Below are 16,552 nucleotides of genomic sequence, written 5' to 3' on the forward strand. Positions count from 1 at the left end.
CACCTGTTAATTGATCCAATTTTTGTTACTGGCGTATGCAGTTGTCATGTTAAAGAAAAATTCACAAGCCATACACTGGAAACATCGACTTTATTGCACTGGAAGACAGATTGCTGGCCCGCGTGGGAATGACGCATACACTTTGGGAATGACTTCGTGCACTATAAACAGCAGCAAACACATGGAAGCAGGAGCTATAATTCGGCTGCACACACATTGCTACACATGCCAATATGAGCTGCTGGGCACTGCAGTATTAAAGCATTCACTCCCACCATACAATGTGCGCAATAGCCATCCCCACGTCAAATTCACCGTACCACGTTATATGACACCATTCTTCAGCTATCACATTTCTATTGTTCTAGCAAAACCTTTCCTTTTTACATGCAAGCACCGAAACCTCTCCAAGGTGTTGGCGATTCTACCAGCCAACACCTGAATCCCGTCAGAGCAATGGGGGGCAAGTTTTCAGCAGCAGCCTTTACACTTCTATAGCACATGCTGCCTCCAATTGTAGAACTTCTCAATATGTCACCAAAACAGCTTAGAACTGAAGAGGTACTGACGACAAAGTTGAATTTTCAAAAACTGATATGCCGTCCTGAAATCATCAGCAGCAAATGTTGCTTGGAGCAAATTTTAAATCAACACTTTGCCGTAGTTTCTAGGGGCCAAGAAATGTCGACAAGGCTGGCATCTTGCTCTGTCAGAAGAAAAGCAACTGTAGAACCCTTGCACTAGCTTCCGGGCTCTCGCCCATAGAAACCGAAACAGATGATGCGAGCGACATGTTCATTCAGTGCCAGCAGCTCATTGGTGAGTGTTAATTTGCGCATTAAAATTTATGGACTAACAGGGAATAGTGCAAGAACAAAAACAAAAAACACAAAATTGGCATCGCTACTCCTTCAGAATCTATCCTTACATTGCCGCAAACAGCGGAAGAAAAATGCATGGTTACTCATACGCTTCTCTGACCTCTGTGGTAACCCTGGATCTTGATCGATGGGAATGGAAACGGCTGGAAAGAGATGCCATACACAATGCCACGTCATAACAGGTACCCTTGCAATTATCACTGAACCCGCATTCCACGAGAGATTCACTCTAAACCGCCAAAGCAGATGTATTTAATGTGCGTGAACTCGTCGAGCCCATAGCGTGAACCCTCGCGGCCAAGGCCAGACTCCTTGACGCCACCAAAGGCAGCCTCTGCGCACGAAATTACGCCCTCGTTGACACCGACCATGCCCACTTCAAGGGCCTTTGCGACGCGCCAGGCCTGCGAGATGTTCTCCGTGTAGAAGTAGCCTGCAAAGATGAAGAAAAACAAGCGAAAAATCAAGAAATGCAGCATCTGTCACGTCTTTTGAGGTGAAAGTTGTTTTCGGTGAAGCTACGGTAAAACATCAAAAATGTGTTTTAGTGGGACTGAAATTTTGCAGTGCAACATCTGGGAGAATGTAATAACCAAAAATGCATCAACGGGTTGTTACCTTCTTTCTTCGCTAGATTTAGCACTACTGATGAGTTTACATGTAAAAAAAAGGTGGTGGGGGTGGCTCTCTTGGCAGAAATCATATTTTGATGCCGGCACTTGCTGTCCCAGCTGCCCCTGCAACTTCTCATCCACTTCGTTGCCCGTCCTATTTCCGCTTCTCTGCACCTAATACTGCTCACACACTCTGCCTAACCACTACGGTTGCTACATTTTGCTCAAATTTCCCTTTCATCAACACTTGGGCAATGAAGTCGAGCTGCACAATATAACAGGAAAGCAAATCATGGCAGGAGTGGGTGCAAGGCCCCTTGTAGCAGAATAATTCCATAAAATACAACAAACATTCATCTACAGCCTTCTGTCCATGTAAGAAGTCCACATGTTCCTCATACCCCTGTCACACGGCAGATCTAATGACATTTAGAGCAAACGTCACTCGCTCTAAATGTCATTAATTTGGCGCTGCACAAGAATACCGAATGACATTTGAGGCGAATGACATTTAGCGGCTAACTGAGGTTCAAGAGCTCATTCAGCAGCAAAATGAGTAGCCTCGACAGCAGTGGCGCGTCACTAGAGAAGAAGGTTCAGTAATAAACCAAAGAATACTGTTTCTAAAAACTGTTAGTAAACATACTTTACCCTTCATGTTGTTTTTCAAATAAAGACAAACAAGTACTAACAAAAAAGAAAATTGCGTCTCCAATGCACGCGCTACCCTAATGCGGATTTTTTGTGGACTTGTCTCGGCTTGTAATGTCTACTAATGTCACCTAAACTGGTGATTGCCCTGTTTTTATTTTAAAGAAAATAATCCTGTGTTATGTTTTAAAAAGATGCTATGCATTAAAACATTGTAGATGCACCTGAAATATAATTTAGCAGTTTTGCGAGCCCGCTAATCGCCACCGCCATCACTCCCAAATGACATTTATTTCACCGTGTAGACAGCCAAACCGAATGTCATTAGCAGCCAGTGTCGTTCACTTTCAATTACATTATATTTGCCGTGCGACAAGGGTATTACACAATTCAGCGCAGCAGCTGCAAAGAAACCAACATGGTAGCTGGCGATGCAAGCTCGGACCACCATAAGTGAAGATTTTGTACAACTTTAGGGGAGAACTTGAGTTCAGGTCACGTTCTCAGGCAAGCCGCGACTGCAAGCGGACCTTGCTACAGTTGAGTTTGATATCTTGTTAGGTGCTCATTTTTTCTAAATGATCAGCTCCAAGGCGGCCGCTAATCAGCAGAGCTTTGCTAAGGTCATGAAGTGATGCTATAAACTCACCCGCCAGACCAACTCTTGTAGAGTTGGCAAGCTCGACCGCTTCCTTTTCTGTCTTGAACCTGGGCAAAGACGAACAAGAAGATGCAGGGAAACAATGCTATCCCAGGTGAAAATAATATCTTTTGTAGGGATGGGCGAATATTCGGTATTGTCGAATATTCGATCGAATAGCTCTCTATTCGTTATTCGCTTCGATCCGAATGCAGGTATTCGATATTTTCGAATTATTCGATGCTCCCGAATAGGCAGCTAAAAGCCAAGCTTTTCGGCCAAGCTTTCCGAGAGTTACCCCAGGCTTGGCTCAAGACCCACCGACGCGGACATTTCTATTATCAGTGCCAGCACTGCCGAGTTGCTGCCTTGCCTAGAGGTTCGACGAAGCTCTCGGCCGCCAGCACACTTTAGGTTAAAAAAAAAGGCGGCACTGAAATGACACCGCTCCGAACATAACGGCACCAAGCCAGCAGACTTGTACAGGCCGCCATTTTGAATAGGCTCGCACAGTGTGGCAGTACGCCGCACTAAGCGAGCCTATTCAAAATGTCGGCCAGCCACTTGCGCTTTGCTTGGCTACGGCCGAGGATACTAGTGGCTACAATACTTCTTTTTTTAGCGGAGCTTCTAGGCGGCGCTTAACTCTGCGAGTTTCTAGGTGGCGCTTAAACTAAACTTGTGAATGAGCAGCCGGCGGAAACTGCTGCACCTAGAGCATGTGGTGCAACAGGCATTTCTTCATGAAAACTTGTGAATACAGCAAAGGAAAGCTGTGTGTAAGATTTTGCAATAAATGTTCAACTGGTAATAGTTTTACACAATGCTGTGCCTACGTGAGTTCTAATTATTAGAAAAAATTGTGTACATTAGTCAGGTCACAAGTTGCTCATTTGTCTTTGTGATTTGCAATGTGTACTATTCGAACTATTTGATTCGAAATTATTCGACCAAATCACTATTCGCTTCGAATTCGCTTCGAACCTCAAAATCTATATTCGCCCATCCCTAATTTTGTAATTGTATTACTGAACCAGAACTTTCTTCTACCTAGAAATATTTCTAGCTAGAAATTCAGTTTCTAGCTCATTTCTAGCTCGACTAAGATTCTTTTCCAGCAGGCAGTTATTACTTCCAGCTAGCGTTTGTCAGTCCAGCTGGAAGAAAAAAAATCTTCCAAGCTGGAAATAATCGTCTCTGGCTAGACTAATGATTTTTCTAGCTAGAAGCGGTCGATTCCAGCTAGAATCTATAAATCTAGTCAGAAATGAATCTGGAAAGTATGATTTCTTGCTAGAAATTCTCTTTCCATTTCCACAGGGGATACTCATGCCATTATGCGTGTACAAACAGTAAGCACACTGTTTCTAAAAAAACTTCCACACCCCTTCCTATTTGAACAACAGAGCAACTGTAGCAAGTGGCAAAAGTTAATGGTAACAGAAAAAGGCAGCCCGCAAATTTTCACCAGCACGCAATAAAAAAACAGGGACATTGCTACTAATATAGGTGCTAATACTGCTAATACCCGTTGGTAGTTCTTTCTTTGCTTCCCGAAGAATACTATAGCTACATCGAAACCAAAGTGTGAATGCTGTGAGTACCATATTTTCCGGTGTATAAGTCGCAGTATTTTTCTGAAATTTTCGTTGGTGCGTCTTATCCACCAGTGCAACTTATGTATGAAATAAATCCGGTACGTGGCGGCTGCGTGTGGTCAGCGCTCGAAAAGGTGCCTGTGTGCTGTGTGATGTCAGCGCACGTTAAGAGACTATGGTCTAAATGAATGAATTATTTGTTAGAGAGTCGGAGGAAGAAGGCTTCGATGGTTTTGCCTAAATGCCATCTGTAAGTACATGCCATCTGTGTGTATCAATAAACCATTTTCGAGAAGTTAGTTCTGCCTAGACTTTGGACAGTAGATGCGCACGTCTAGCACTGCTTACCGGGGATGTGTTCAGACGCGGCGGCCGCCGCAACCATGTACTTTCCCCGCACTTTCTAACAAACTGATCCTGTATGAGTTTACCTGATTAACAAGAGCGTTTTATACACTGGTGCATCTTATACACCGGTGATATGCGTTTTTTTTTGGAAGAACTGTCGTTTTGAGGGGGTGCGACTTATACAAAAGTGCGACTTATAGACTGGAAAATACAGTAATAATTAATACAGATGATGCCGGCCAATATCTGAAGACGCTGGACAACCGTTAGAGTGATCATGACATCTTGAAAACTAGCTCACCCCGTTCTGATGAAACTGTTGAATTTGAATCATGTACGTTTTAGCTGCTTTTGAATGCAAGACATTACGTGCGTGACCTTAAAAAAAAGCTACAAAAGCCTACTTTGAAAAACAAATCTTCCCTCACTATTTTTTTGCACTCTCTTTGAAGCTCATGACTGGGCTAATGAAAACACGAGATGAAGGCACAAACACGTGCTTTGATAAGCTACATGTGGCAAGGAAAGATGCTGAACACTGCGGATTCATGCATTTTCCAGCCCATTGATTGATTGATAGTGGGGTTTAACATGCTGACGCAACGCAGGCGATAAGGCGCACCGTAGTGGAGGGCTCCGGATTAATTTTGACCACCTGGGCATCTTTAACGTGCGCCCAAATCTCGTACACACGAGCGTTTTTGCTTTTCGCCTCCATCAGAAAAGCGGCCGCTGCGGCCCCGAATCGAACCCACGCCCTCTTGCTCAGCAGCACAATGCCTTAGCCACGCCAGGACACTCCTTAGAGCCTGTTCATTTGATTTGTTTTACACCATGATGGAATGCCATCAAAGGATTGTCAGAAGGAGACAAGGGCTCAAAGGAGGCAAGGGCCCAAAGGAGACTATTCAAAGCAGAAATTTGGGCTAGTTGGTGATACGACTTCGACATGGTAAACAGCGCACTAGACGGAAATCGAAGAAAAGGCAGTGACACAGGACGAGCGCTAACGTCCCATGTCACTGTCTTTTCTTCTGTCCCCGTCTAGTGCGCTTTTTACCATGTCGAAGCCCAAAGGAGACCAGGTTGGAAATGCCCACTTGATGACCGAGGCCATGGGCCCAAAGGTCTCCTCCTGGCAGGCGAGCATCTCCCTGCTGACGTTGGTGACAAGAGTGGGCTCGAAGAAGTTTCCCCCGAGTGCGTGCCGCTTGCCTCCGACCACCACCTTGGCCCCTTTGCTGATGGCGTCTGCCACGTGCTGCTCCACCTGGGGGGCGATCGCAACAGGGAGCCAGTCTGCATCATCCCCTGTACGTGCCGCTCCGCTCTCAAATTAAAGGGACCACGAAAAACAAAATACAACTTTGTCCGATTTGAAAGAGCCAGCTCCCTTTGTAACACACTCAGCTCTGCTCAAGCCACGAAAAACGATGTTTTGTTTAACCGAAAATATCCAAGAAATATTGAAAAACACTTAAATTTCACACAACAGAGACATAATATTTGCCAGAATTAAAAAAAAAATTTATCAGTGTATTAAGGGGGTACATGGCTCTTAAAGCAATTTCTTTTATTTTCAAATAAACTGTGTGAAATGTGTCAGTCTTGCTGCTTTTTTCCCCACTGATTTCAAATACACCATTATTTTTTCAGCTGATCGATTAGTTACCAAGGTAATTAGAGATAATTAGCCATTTTTTGGAGTAACAATAGACAAAGCAGTGTAAGTCATAAAACAGTAATCTTTACATTTTCCGATACTATGAACCCTGGTGAGTGCAATAAGAGAATCAGTTTTTCAATGCACCGCTTGGAACGAATTTTACAGCTCATTAAACTTTGGTGTTTGAAATGGGCATTAAAAATGGTTCCTTGCCACTGGTGCCGCCAAGGTTTATGAGCTGTAAAATTCGTTCCAAGCTGGTGCATCGAAAAGCCGGTTCTCTTATTACACTCACCACGGTTCATACTATCAGAAAATGCAAACATTTCTCTTTTATGACTAACACTGCTTTGTCTATTGCTTGACCAAAAATGACTAATTATCTATAATTATCTTGGGAACTAATTGACCAGCTGAAAAAATAATGGCATAGTTGGAATCAGTGGGGAAAAAAGCACCAAGACTGGCAAGTTACACAGAGTTTACTTAAGAATTAAAAGAAATTGTTTTAAGAGCAGAGTCCCCCCTTAAGATTCTGTGACACCAATGAAACGTCGTTGGAAAAGGATTGAGGAGTCACCAATGGTTCATGTTTTCTTTAGTATCTCCAATACTTGTTTAAAGTCTGCAAAAAAATTGGTGTCATTGTTATCGGGAAAAATTAGTCTTTTTAATTAATGAACTGAACTTCTATTTTGTCTTCGTGACCCCTTCAACCTGGAGATAGGTAAGCCTTTTTTGCAGCAATAAACAAACTTCAGCATAAAAGGCGGATAGAAGTGTGGCTGACGACATGATGGGGGGCAAAAAATAAAGGGCTTTTTTTCCCCGATAGGTTACTTCGCTTTTTTCATAGACTAGTGCATTTAGGGTCTACCATCGCTGATGAAATCCTCTTTTTGTGTGTGATATCCTATTTCATCTACGGGACTAGCTGAAGTGCATGAACAGTACTGAATACGCTACAACAGTTTGGTATGTGGACAGCATAATTCTGCCCTACCTTCTGTACTCCAGAGATTTTTCGCTGATTCTTTATTGCAAATATATGTACTGACTTGACCAGTTTTCGACCCTTCAACAGGTTTACACAAGAAATTCAACAAACACCATTTCTTTTTCGTCTTATTACTTTTCACACGCTGTATACAATAACAGCCATGCCAATGATGGGCTTGAATCCTTTCAAAATACTTCACTTCCTGTTAGGAAATATTTCTCCCGGTGACCCCCCCCCCCCACCCTCCCTCTCTCCAAAAAATAAAATAAAATTAATCATAAATGAAAAACGAAGAGATGTTAGTTAATTTTAAGCCTGTGTTTAAGCTTTTCACGTCGCATTTTTGTCATGCAAGCCGATGTTTTCCAAACACAAGCAGGACAAAAAAAGAATGTTTTTTTGATTATAGTATCTTTTTAAGCCTCCTGTCTATGCAGCCAGAGCAGCATGTAATACACATGACATAAACACAGAGTAATGACTTTACACCATGTGTCCACAACTAGAGTAGCTACCTAGCAGGCAATGAATTGTTCTGCAGAATTCAAATAAACCCTTTTTCTGTGCCCTCAAAACAAGGAAAAAACCCCCGCAAAAACGGGGATAACAACAGAAAAAACAACAAAAGGAAAACCACACTGCCGCTGTGTTGTATTTTCCCGTCACTGTCCTCGTTACTGCACTGTTTTTTTTTTATCTAGTCATGAACCAACTAGCTGAAACCCATACTCTGACGCAGTTTAGAGAAAAAGCACCATAGACAACAGCTGCCGTGCCGGCGTGACTAGTTTTGTTGCACCTTTTCAACAGCCTTGGAGTTGATCAGGGGCCCAAGCGTTGTCTGCGGCTGAAATCCATCCCCGACTTGCATCTTCGCCTGTATAGCCTCTGCGAGTCCGGCCACAAATTTGTCGTGGATGCCCTCTTGAACCAAGATGCGGTTGGCACTCACGCATGTCTGCAGGGCAACGCATTCAACACGCTGGTACTAGCAGTACAACAAGTTGCAGCACCCCATTATTAAGAACTTGTTTAAAAAACTCATTAAGAACTCCATTATTAGGAACTTGGAAGTTAGAAAACTTTTTCGTGGCACATTTTCTTTGAACAGCAAGTTTGATTAGGATATTACGAGCATTGGTTCACTTCTGATATATTAAAATCTCCCACTTCCAAAATTCCTGCAGATGCAATACTTACTGAGGTGCTAAACATTACATTCAACGAAAACGAGGAATTTCATCCCGAACAGCAAAGAACAAGCTGCTAAAAATTTAACTTTACAAAAAAAAAAAAGACCATAAAATAGGACCTGCGGACGAACTGCTAAAACACCAAGTGATAACCACTTTCGGCGGTCAAATTTTGAAAAGCGTTTATTTATAGTAGGATTATAGATGACAAGAGAAGATGAGAGATAATTTTTTTGCTAGAGATGCCACAAGAACACTCGCAGACTGTCGCTGGCACTCTTTGCACAGGAAAAATGGGAGGAATGATGACAAGGATGATGAAATTATACAACAGAATGATGATGCAACCCAAGGAACTTGCATGAAAAGACTCCTCAAGAATCTAGAAGCATTTTGGTACAAAAAAGGTAAAATCGAGAAGAAAAAAAAAAAAAACAAGGCTAAACAGATTTTCAGACAAAGCATACATAAAATAATAACCCATATACTTAAATTAAAAAAAATTGTTTGAATAACTGCATGCAGAAACAGACATGCTTTTTCTCAGTTTTTTTTTTTTTATTTTCAGTACCCCATTTAATTAGTAGCCAGTCAAACTTAGAAAAATATAACAGAAGTTAGTGCAGAAAAATATCACACTTTCGCCAACAGGTAAGCGCATCAAAACATTTCCAGAGGCCTGTTCGAGGTTACCACATGCGCTACTTTAGTTTTTAAAACTGTTTTTCAGCTGTGCACTGCCAAATAATGACAATTTTAAAGATGGTTCTAGTTCACGATACCCGAAGGTGTAGCCTTTCACGCAGTGTTGAACGAAAACCTGTTTCAACCACCTCGCCAATTATGCCCCGGATGGGAATTCTGTCCATTTGAAAAGTGCCCGCTTTGCTGCTTATAAACAGACCATGCAGACAAAATACAATTTTGTTTTATTCGAAAGATTTCATCTTTTAGAGTGCTCCAGCGCTTGTCCGGCAGCAAACGATGCCGCCTTCACTGAGAAATTAATCAATCTGGGTTAAAATTTTGATCCTCCCGCCAAGTCGTGTTTTCCTGTCGTCTGCCATGAAGTCACAAGGGCGGGTACTCAAACGAACTTCCAGTGCGTCATTAGGCTCTGCAGCCTTGTATACCGCCAGCCGTCCCAGATGGCGCTAGTATAGTCAGCCACGGGCCACGGACTGTTGTCTGCTGTTGCTTTGTTTGTGACCGTATTTGCTCCTGGCTTGTTTTTGTTACGGTAGAAAGTAATCATTTCTTGAAACATGGGGTATGCTTGACAAAAAAAACAGGGTCATGTAAGACAACGACGCTTACGCCAATCGGCCAGCGTCGTGTAAGACAACTCCAAGGCGGCGGGCTGCTGTACAGCTAATAAAAGCATAGTGCACCCAGTACCAACAGCAGTGCGCATCGGTACTTCTACGTTTACGTGTATTTTCGTAGCTTTCATTGTTTACCCCACTGCTGAATATGCATTACATTTAAGCGCAAATAGCTCGTTTGGCAAGCTTAGAAATAAGCCCTGCCCAATTTGAGTTTGTTTTTACCGGCCTCAGCCAACCGCACAGCTGGGTATATGACGTCTTAGGTTCTGTTGCGGGAAATGAGCTAGTGGGTTGCATGGCCATTCCTTTTTTTCCTAATTGCATAGCTTATTTGAGCAGAGTGTGCGTTAAAAGTGGGGTCGGTGTGATTCTAGCGAGGCAATCTTTCGAATGAACCAAACTTGTGTTTGTCTGCTGCGCAAACCGGGCACTTCTAAAATGGACAAAGCATAGAATACCAATCAATGGAGAAAGCCTTTGTCCTGCAGAAACAAAAAGACCAATAGCAGAAACAACTCTTGGAGGGTATGGCTTGAAAACTGCGTCCCATGAAGTCTGACTAACAAGGTTTCACACCATATGGGTGCACCATGAAGCAGCTACACGCACATATGCATGTGGATGTTGATACTGCCCAGAGGAGAGGTAGACCAACCTGTCCAGTGTTCCGGAACTTGCAAGCCAGGGCACCACTGACGGCCTTCTCCAAGTCAGCTGAGTCGAAAACGATGAACGGGGCGTTTCCTCCGAGTTCAAGTGACACCTTCTTCACACTCTGAGCGCACTGTTGGAGCAGGAGCTGGAGCGGTGTTGTAAAAAGGGCACTTTTCAGTAAAGGTGTGCAAATATCATGTTTTGTACTGCGAATCGAGTACCAATAGTAGTAAGAAGTGGCTGCAAATCAAATATTTTCTAATACAAAAATACAGTCAACTCCCGTTAAGACGACGTACAGGGGGATTGCAAAACACTTCGAAGTAACCGAACTTTCAATAAAACAAAAACCACAAGAACAGCCTTGTAATCAGTCCGCAACACGTCTTCCTTCTTGAATTCATTCTTATCTCACCTTTTGTTGCCAGTCGAATGTATGGCACGGTTGCCGTGATACTAGTTGAAACTGCTCGCACAGCGGTGCATGCAATGTATAAGGTTGAGAGCGATTTTCAACAGCCCTTCCATACTGTCAACTGTGCACTGCCTCAAGTGAGATAGCGCCGACATCAATAACACAGCGCTGTTCTTGGGCTTGAAAATTTTGAATTTTATCGAGAAATGATGGTCACCTCAATGTTTTTTATTCAAAATAACACCCAGTTAACCGGTATAATGGGTTTTAGCTTCAAATTATCGAGCAATTTCTTCCACTGGATTGCACGTAAAATTTTTGGGACCAGCACATCGCTTCTAATTAACCAAAAATTCCAATTAAGCGACTTCAAATTATCGATAGTTGACTGCAGTAAAAATTCACAGCAAATAGAATATTTTTATCACAAATACATTTACTTTAACATGTATAGAGACTTTAAAACAGCTATATGATAACTTAGGCAGTCATGCTTTATCCCATCTGAGTGTTCACGTATTAGCGTTTCATAAAAGAATAGTAGAACACATTAAAAAAAAGGGATTACGACAAAATGGCGAAATGGTGGAGCTAAAATTTGGGCTAAATAGCCATAAAGAAATGCAGGTTCTTCAATGTGCTGCAGATGCCAACTTGACTGATTATGAGTTCACGCATTGATGTACACAGGCAATGAGGCGTGCCGTAGTGGAGGGCTCCGGATGAACTTTGACCACCCGGGGAACTTTAACATGCCCCAAATCACAAACCCGCAGCCGTTTTCACTATTTGCCTCCATCAGAAAAGCGACCGCTGTAGCCGGGAAGCGGATACCAACTTGCTATGCTGGCTGGTATGACTAGTACATTACTGCACGCACGTAGAACAAGTAATGACACTCAATTTCTCACTCATACTGCTGTACTGTCAGAAAATTTTTTTCAGTTTACAAATTTTACACAAATACTGTTCCACTTCAGCTCCCAATTGATAGCATATACTTGATTCAATGATGATGATGATTGCTATTTGTTTCTCCTTTGAAGCGGGGTGATGACGTGTCATCTTACCAAAAAGGACTAATACTCTTGGTTTAATACTAGCGCTGCTTAGGGCAGGCACAAAAAGCTTATTAGGCACAAAATACTTTTTTTTTCCTGTTACAGGTGGTAACTGTCCTAGGCAATATTCTCCTCTCTGCTTTTCGTCCACCAGCATTCTAATCTTTTCGTCCCCTTGACAGCCTTGCAGTGTTTAACTTCCTCTGTGCTACCCTTAAATCCTGATGATGATGATTTGATGATTTCTATTGGTTTCCCCTTTGTATCGGGGTGATGACATGTCATCTGACCAAAAAGGACTAATATACCTATGTTTTACACTTTTGGTTCAATACTAGCGCTGCTTAGGGCAGGCACAAAAAGCTTATTAGGCACCAAATACTTTTTTTTTTCCTGTTACAGGTGGTAACTGTCCTAGGCAATATTCCCCTCTCTGCTTTTCGTCCACCAGCATTCTAATCTTCTTTTCGTCCCCTCGACAGCCTTGAAGTTAACTTCCTCTGTGATAGCCTTAAATCCTAGGGCTTCTGAAAGCCCAATATTCCCTTCATGTAGATTTGGATGGATACCCTCACATTCTAACACGATGTGCCGCATAGTTTCTGTTTCTTTTCCGCAGACCACGCATACCCCATCATTTTGTGAATACTTCCCCACAAAACTCTTAGTTCGCAGGCAACCTGCTCTAGCCTCAAAAAGCAAAGCACTGCCCTTGGATTATATGACGCACAAGTCAGGCTTTTCTGCACAGCTTCGGCGTACCGCAAAAAAGCTAGCCCGAAAGGACGTGCTATGCTGTGAAGATTAAAACTTTGCATGCTGTGCGGAAGAGCCAACTTTTACTGGTGTACTATTTGTGAATTTGGCGTGTACGAAAACTTCGAACGGTAAAACGGTGCTGCGAATCAGATCGAATAGCAAAAAGTGTTCACGAAGTATTCGAAGTCAGTTTCAATTATTCACACTCCTGTGTCTTCTAGCATTTTTTATCTCGTACCTGCTAAAGTGGTAGTGCAATCGCAGGCAGTACTGATGAGTGAGTCAAGTGAATGTAATAATCACTGCTTACTAACAACACTGAGTTAGAATAGCACTAGGCTTATCACACGGAGAGTGAGTTTTATTGCCGTTATTATCTGTGGTTGAAATGAACCTTTACAGCAGCAACAAATGACACTGAGTGGGAGACCGTGTGATCGGGTGGGAGCACAACCGTGAGTGGCTGCACTTTTAAGCCCTGGGTGACGTCCACTCTACGTTAGTCATCACACGTGTGAATCCCTGCACTTTTTTTCTTCCGATCAGTAGAACAAGGCATACATTTAACACCGTAGGCGTGTGCATTGAAAACGCGGATTAACGTACAATCAAATGCCGCACGGCATTTTGCAAGCTCCGCGTACCATGTGCCGAAATGAAAGCCCATCAAGCATAAGCATTTCCCGCTTTTTCAAGTGGCTGTGTGCACACCACGTCCCATGCAAGGCATGCGCTGCAACCTTGTGACCGTTTCCAAAGAATGCGCTCCAGAATGTGCTGCAGTTAATGGCAGTTTAGGGGGCAGCTCCCAGCTTTTCACGCCAGCTTTCTTACTGAATGGGCAACGTGATGCTTTAGAGTTAAAACTGAGTAACTCTTGTACTTTCGCCCTTCAGCTTCGCTTTCTTGGGAACCCGGAGGTCGCGGGTTCGATTCCTGGCCGCAATGGCCACTTTTCCGATGGAGGCGAAAAGCACAAACGCCCGTGTACGAGATTTCAGCGCATGTTAAAGACCCCCAGGTGGTCAAAATTAACCCAAAGCTCTCCACTACGGCGCCCCTCATCGCCTGCATTGCACTGGCGCATTAAACCCTGCAATCATTTCTTGGGAACCCACCTTTGTCTTTAGATGATGATTAGAGGCCTCCCCCTTTGTATCGGGGCACCGGCTGTAAGCAACCGCCTGGCCTGTTTTATTAAAGTTATTTGTTGAACTTCGACTTCTCTCGCCAGTGGTTCTACTTTTCATCCGCCCCTATGCAATTTCATCGACCATGCACATATTCCTCCCTTCCTCCACCAGTTCTAAATTCTGTTTTAACAGCGAAGATGTTTAGCGAATTGTAATTTTTCATGTCTGCAGTTAAAAGTACAGAGAAATTGCCGAGCACGCTCACGTGAGCACGGGCCTTGCGGCGACCACCCGGCAGTTAAAGTTAACAAACCAAGAAAATGCCGAGTGCTCGTGTGTGCATGCCTCGTGACGACCGCCCAACGCCCCCAGCACACGTTTGTCAAGCCAAGCATACGCACTCAGGGATATTGGCCAGGATTGCAGCGACCGCCCAGCAGTTAGAAAAAACTAAGAAAATGCTGAGCGCTTGTGTGCGTGTTCCTCCCGGCAAACCGCCCAGCATGCCCGGAGCACGTCTGTCAAGCCAAGCACACCCACTTAGGGAGGTTGGCCAAGATTGGCTAAAAAAACTCCAGTGTTTGCCATAATCGTGGCAACACTTGCTCGGAACAAGAAAGATTCCGGCGTTTTCCGTAATTGTGGCAACACCTGCTCCGAACGAGACAGACATGTCATTGCGTACGCCCCTCCAAGGTGATGTTACATGATTATCACTTCAAAAAAATAAAATAAAGGAAGCTCACACTTATAAAGCAACAATGATGGAGTAAAGGGCGTTGCGTCAGCGAAGAATAAGCAAATCGGCTGCAATCGTGGACCTAAACCTCCGTGATGGTCACGAAGGTTATGTACAGCTTTGCAACCTTCAAGTCTTACGCATTAGTGTGAGCTTCCCTCACTTTTTTCTATTTTTTTCACTTCATCTTCATCCCTTATTTACCCTACTCTCGTTTTGATTCCACTTGTTCATGCAACATAGTGGTGACCGAATGCTCCTCCCCCCTTTCCCTCTCCCCTTCCTCACCTTCCCAACGGCCGAGGACCCCGTGAAGGAGAGGGCGTGGATGTCGTGGTGCTCGCACAGCACCCTGCCGACTGCGGGGGTGTTTGCCTCCGAGCTGGGCAGCACGTTCACTGTGCCCGGTGGGAAGCCCGCCTCGTGCGCCAGCTGAGCCAAAGCCAAAGCCGACAGGGGGGTGTCCGGTGCCGGCTTGATGATGCACGCACAGCCCGCTGCCAGGGCTGCGCCGATCTTGCGGGTGATCATGGCATTGGGGAAGTTCCACTGCATACAGTGTCCGGACAGCTTGGATTATACACTGCTTGCACCCACCTCGAGAATTGCTTCACCTCTCCACTGTCAGCCTATTTCTATGTCCACGGCGGGATGACGCCCTCCCCCAAAAATTCAGCCGAATGTACGTTTCTTGTTTGTATATGGACAAGTAACACATACAAACAGGCGAAATGTACGTTTCTCAATTGTATATGGACGAGTGACACATACATACAGGCCCATATACGAACAAGTAAAATACGTCCATATAAAAACAAAGCACGAATGAACGTCAGCCTATTTATGCCCACTGCACGATGAGGGAATCTCTTGATATGGGAGGTTTAGGGAAAACCACTACCCCAGGGCTGGTATTTGTACATGTAAACAGGCGAATTTTCTGCAGGAACCAGGCATACATCACATATTGTGATAAATAAGATGTCCACTGATGCCCATTTTGATTTCCATCATGAGTGCCATCTATAAGAGAAAGCTCAGTCACAAAAATTAGCACAAAGCCCCTCTGTTTCGTCAAAAACCTGGCTGTTGCACCCATAGAGTTTCATACTAATATACACTAGAGGGAAATCTGGCGCCACTGTCTAGGGGAGCCGCGCTTCAGCGAGCGTTCCGTCATGTACTGGGCAGGCACGTTCCACTTGTCCTTGGCATGGCTCACGAACACGCTGGGAAGTTGCCTCTGGCTGCAAAAATGCAACAATATTACTGCAGCAGATTAATCGAATTTGTTTTGGTATTAAAAATTGAAGTTACAAAAAAGATTTATTTGTTGGTGACTGTTTAGAAGCTTCATGCAAAAACAAAACAAATATTTTTTGCTGATTTTGGCACTGAGACAAGAAAGAAGCCAAGCCACTAGCTGCAATGGCAGCGCCTACAACAGCCCGCAATTGCAGCGCCAGGTTTCCCTAGTCTAGTATATATTAGAATGAAACTCTATGGCTGCGCCCCACATGAATTTCCAAACTTCCCGCTGAAAGTTCTCCATGACTGGCAGGCCCAGATCGTTTCATCCGCAGCCTGTCACATCGCTCCCAAAGCGGACTGCATTAGCACGTGCTAGGAACCGCAGCAACCGGCTTCACAAACCCAGCGTCTGTCCTCCCCACTTCAAGCGCAAACGCACGTGAACTGGCACGGAGAACAGCACGCGAGAGATCACGCCACAAACGCTGGGCAGAGTGTTCTCGAAGGTCGAGCTGGCCAATGCCGGGCGCTCCTCATGGGGCACACGCTCATATGCACTCGGTATTTTGCCTTGGTATTTTCTTCTGGTAACGCTCAGCGGCGGAACTAAATGCTTACAGC

At 44.1% G+C, this 16,552-nt stretch overlaps 1 protein-coding gene across 2 annotated transcripts in view; it reads right to left on the reverse strand.

Annotated features, from left to right (window-relative positions):
* Nucleotides 1-71: 71 nt before the first annotated feature.
* Nucleotides 72-16,552, reverse strand: part of Ssadh (succinic semialdehyde dehydrogenase) — a 28,283-nt gene continuing 11,802 nt past the window's right edge. For both annotated transcript variants that reach the window (XM_077685224.1, XM_077685225.1), the window contains exons 6-11: nucleotides 14,969-15,229; nucleotides 10,575-10,718; nucleotides 8,198-8,356; nucleotides 5,833-6,002; nucleotides 2,796-2,854; nucleotides 72-1,314 (exon numbers count right to left, since the gene is read on the reverse strand). In XM_077685224.1, the coding sequence (XP_077541350.1) occupies nucleotides 1,106-1,314; nucleotides 2,796-2,854; nucleotides 5,833-6,002; nucleotides 8,198-8,356; nucleotides 10,575-10,718; nucleotides 14,969-15,229 (1,002 nt within the window). In that variant the 3' untranslated portion in view covers nucleotides 72-1,105. The remainder of the gene's footprint in view (nucleotides 1,315-2,795; nucleotides 2,855-5,832; nucleotides 6,003-8,197; nucleotides 8,357-10,574; nucleotides 10,719-14,968; nucleotides 15,230-16,552) is intronic.

The sequence above is a fragment of the Haemaphysalis longicornis genome, unplaced genomic scaffold, assembly GCF_048455015.1.
Source record: "Haemaphysalis longicornis isolate Haplotype H1 unplaced genomic scaffold, Haemaphysalis longicornis Haplotype H1 scaffold_9, whole genome shotgun sequence".
Lineage (NCBI taxonomy): Eukaryota > Metazoa > Arthropoda > Arachnida > Ixodida > Ixodidae > Haemaphysalis > Haemaphysalis longicornis.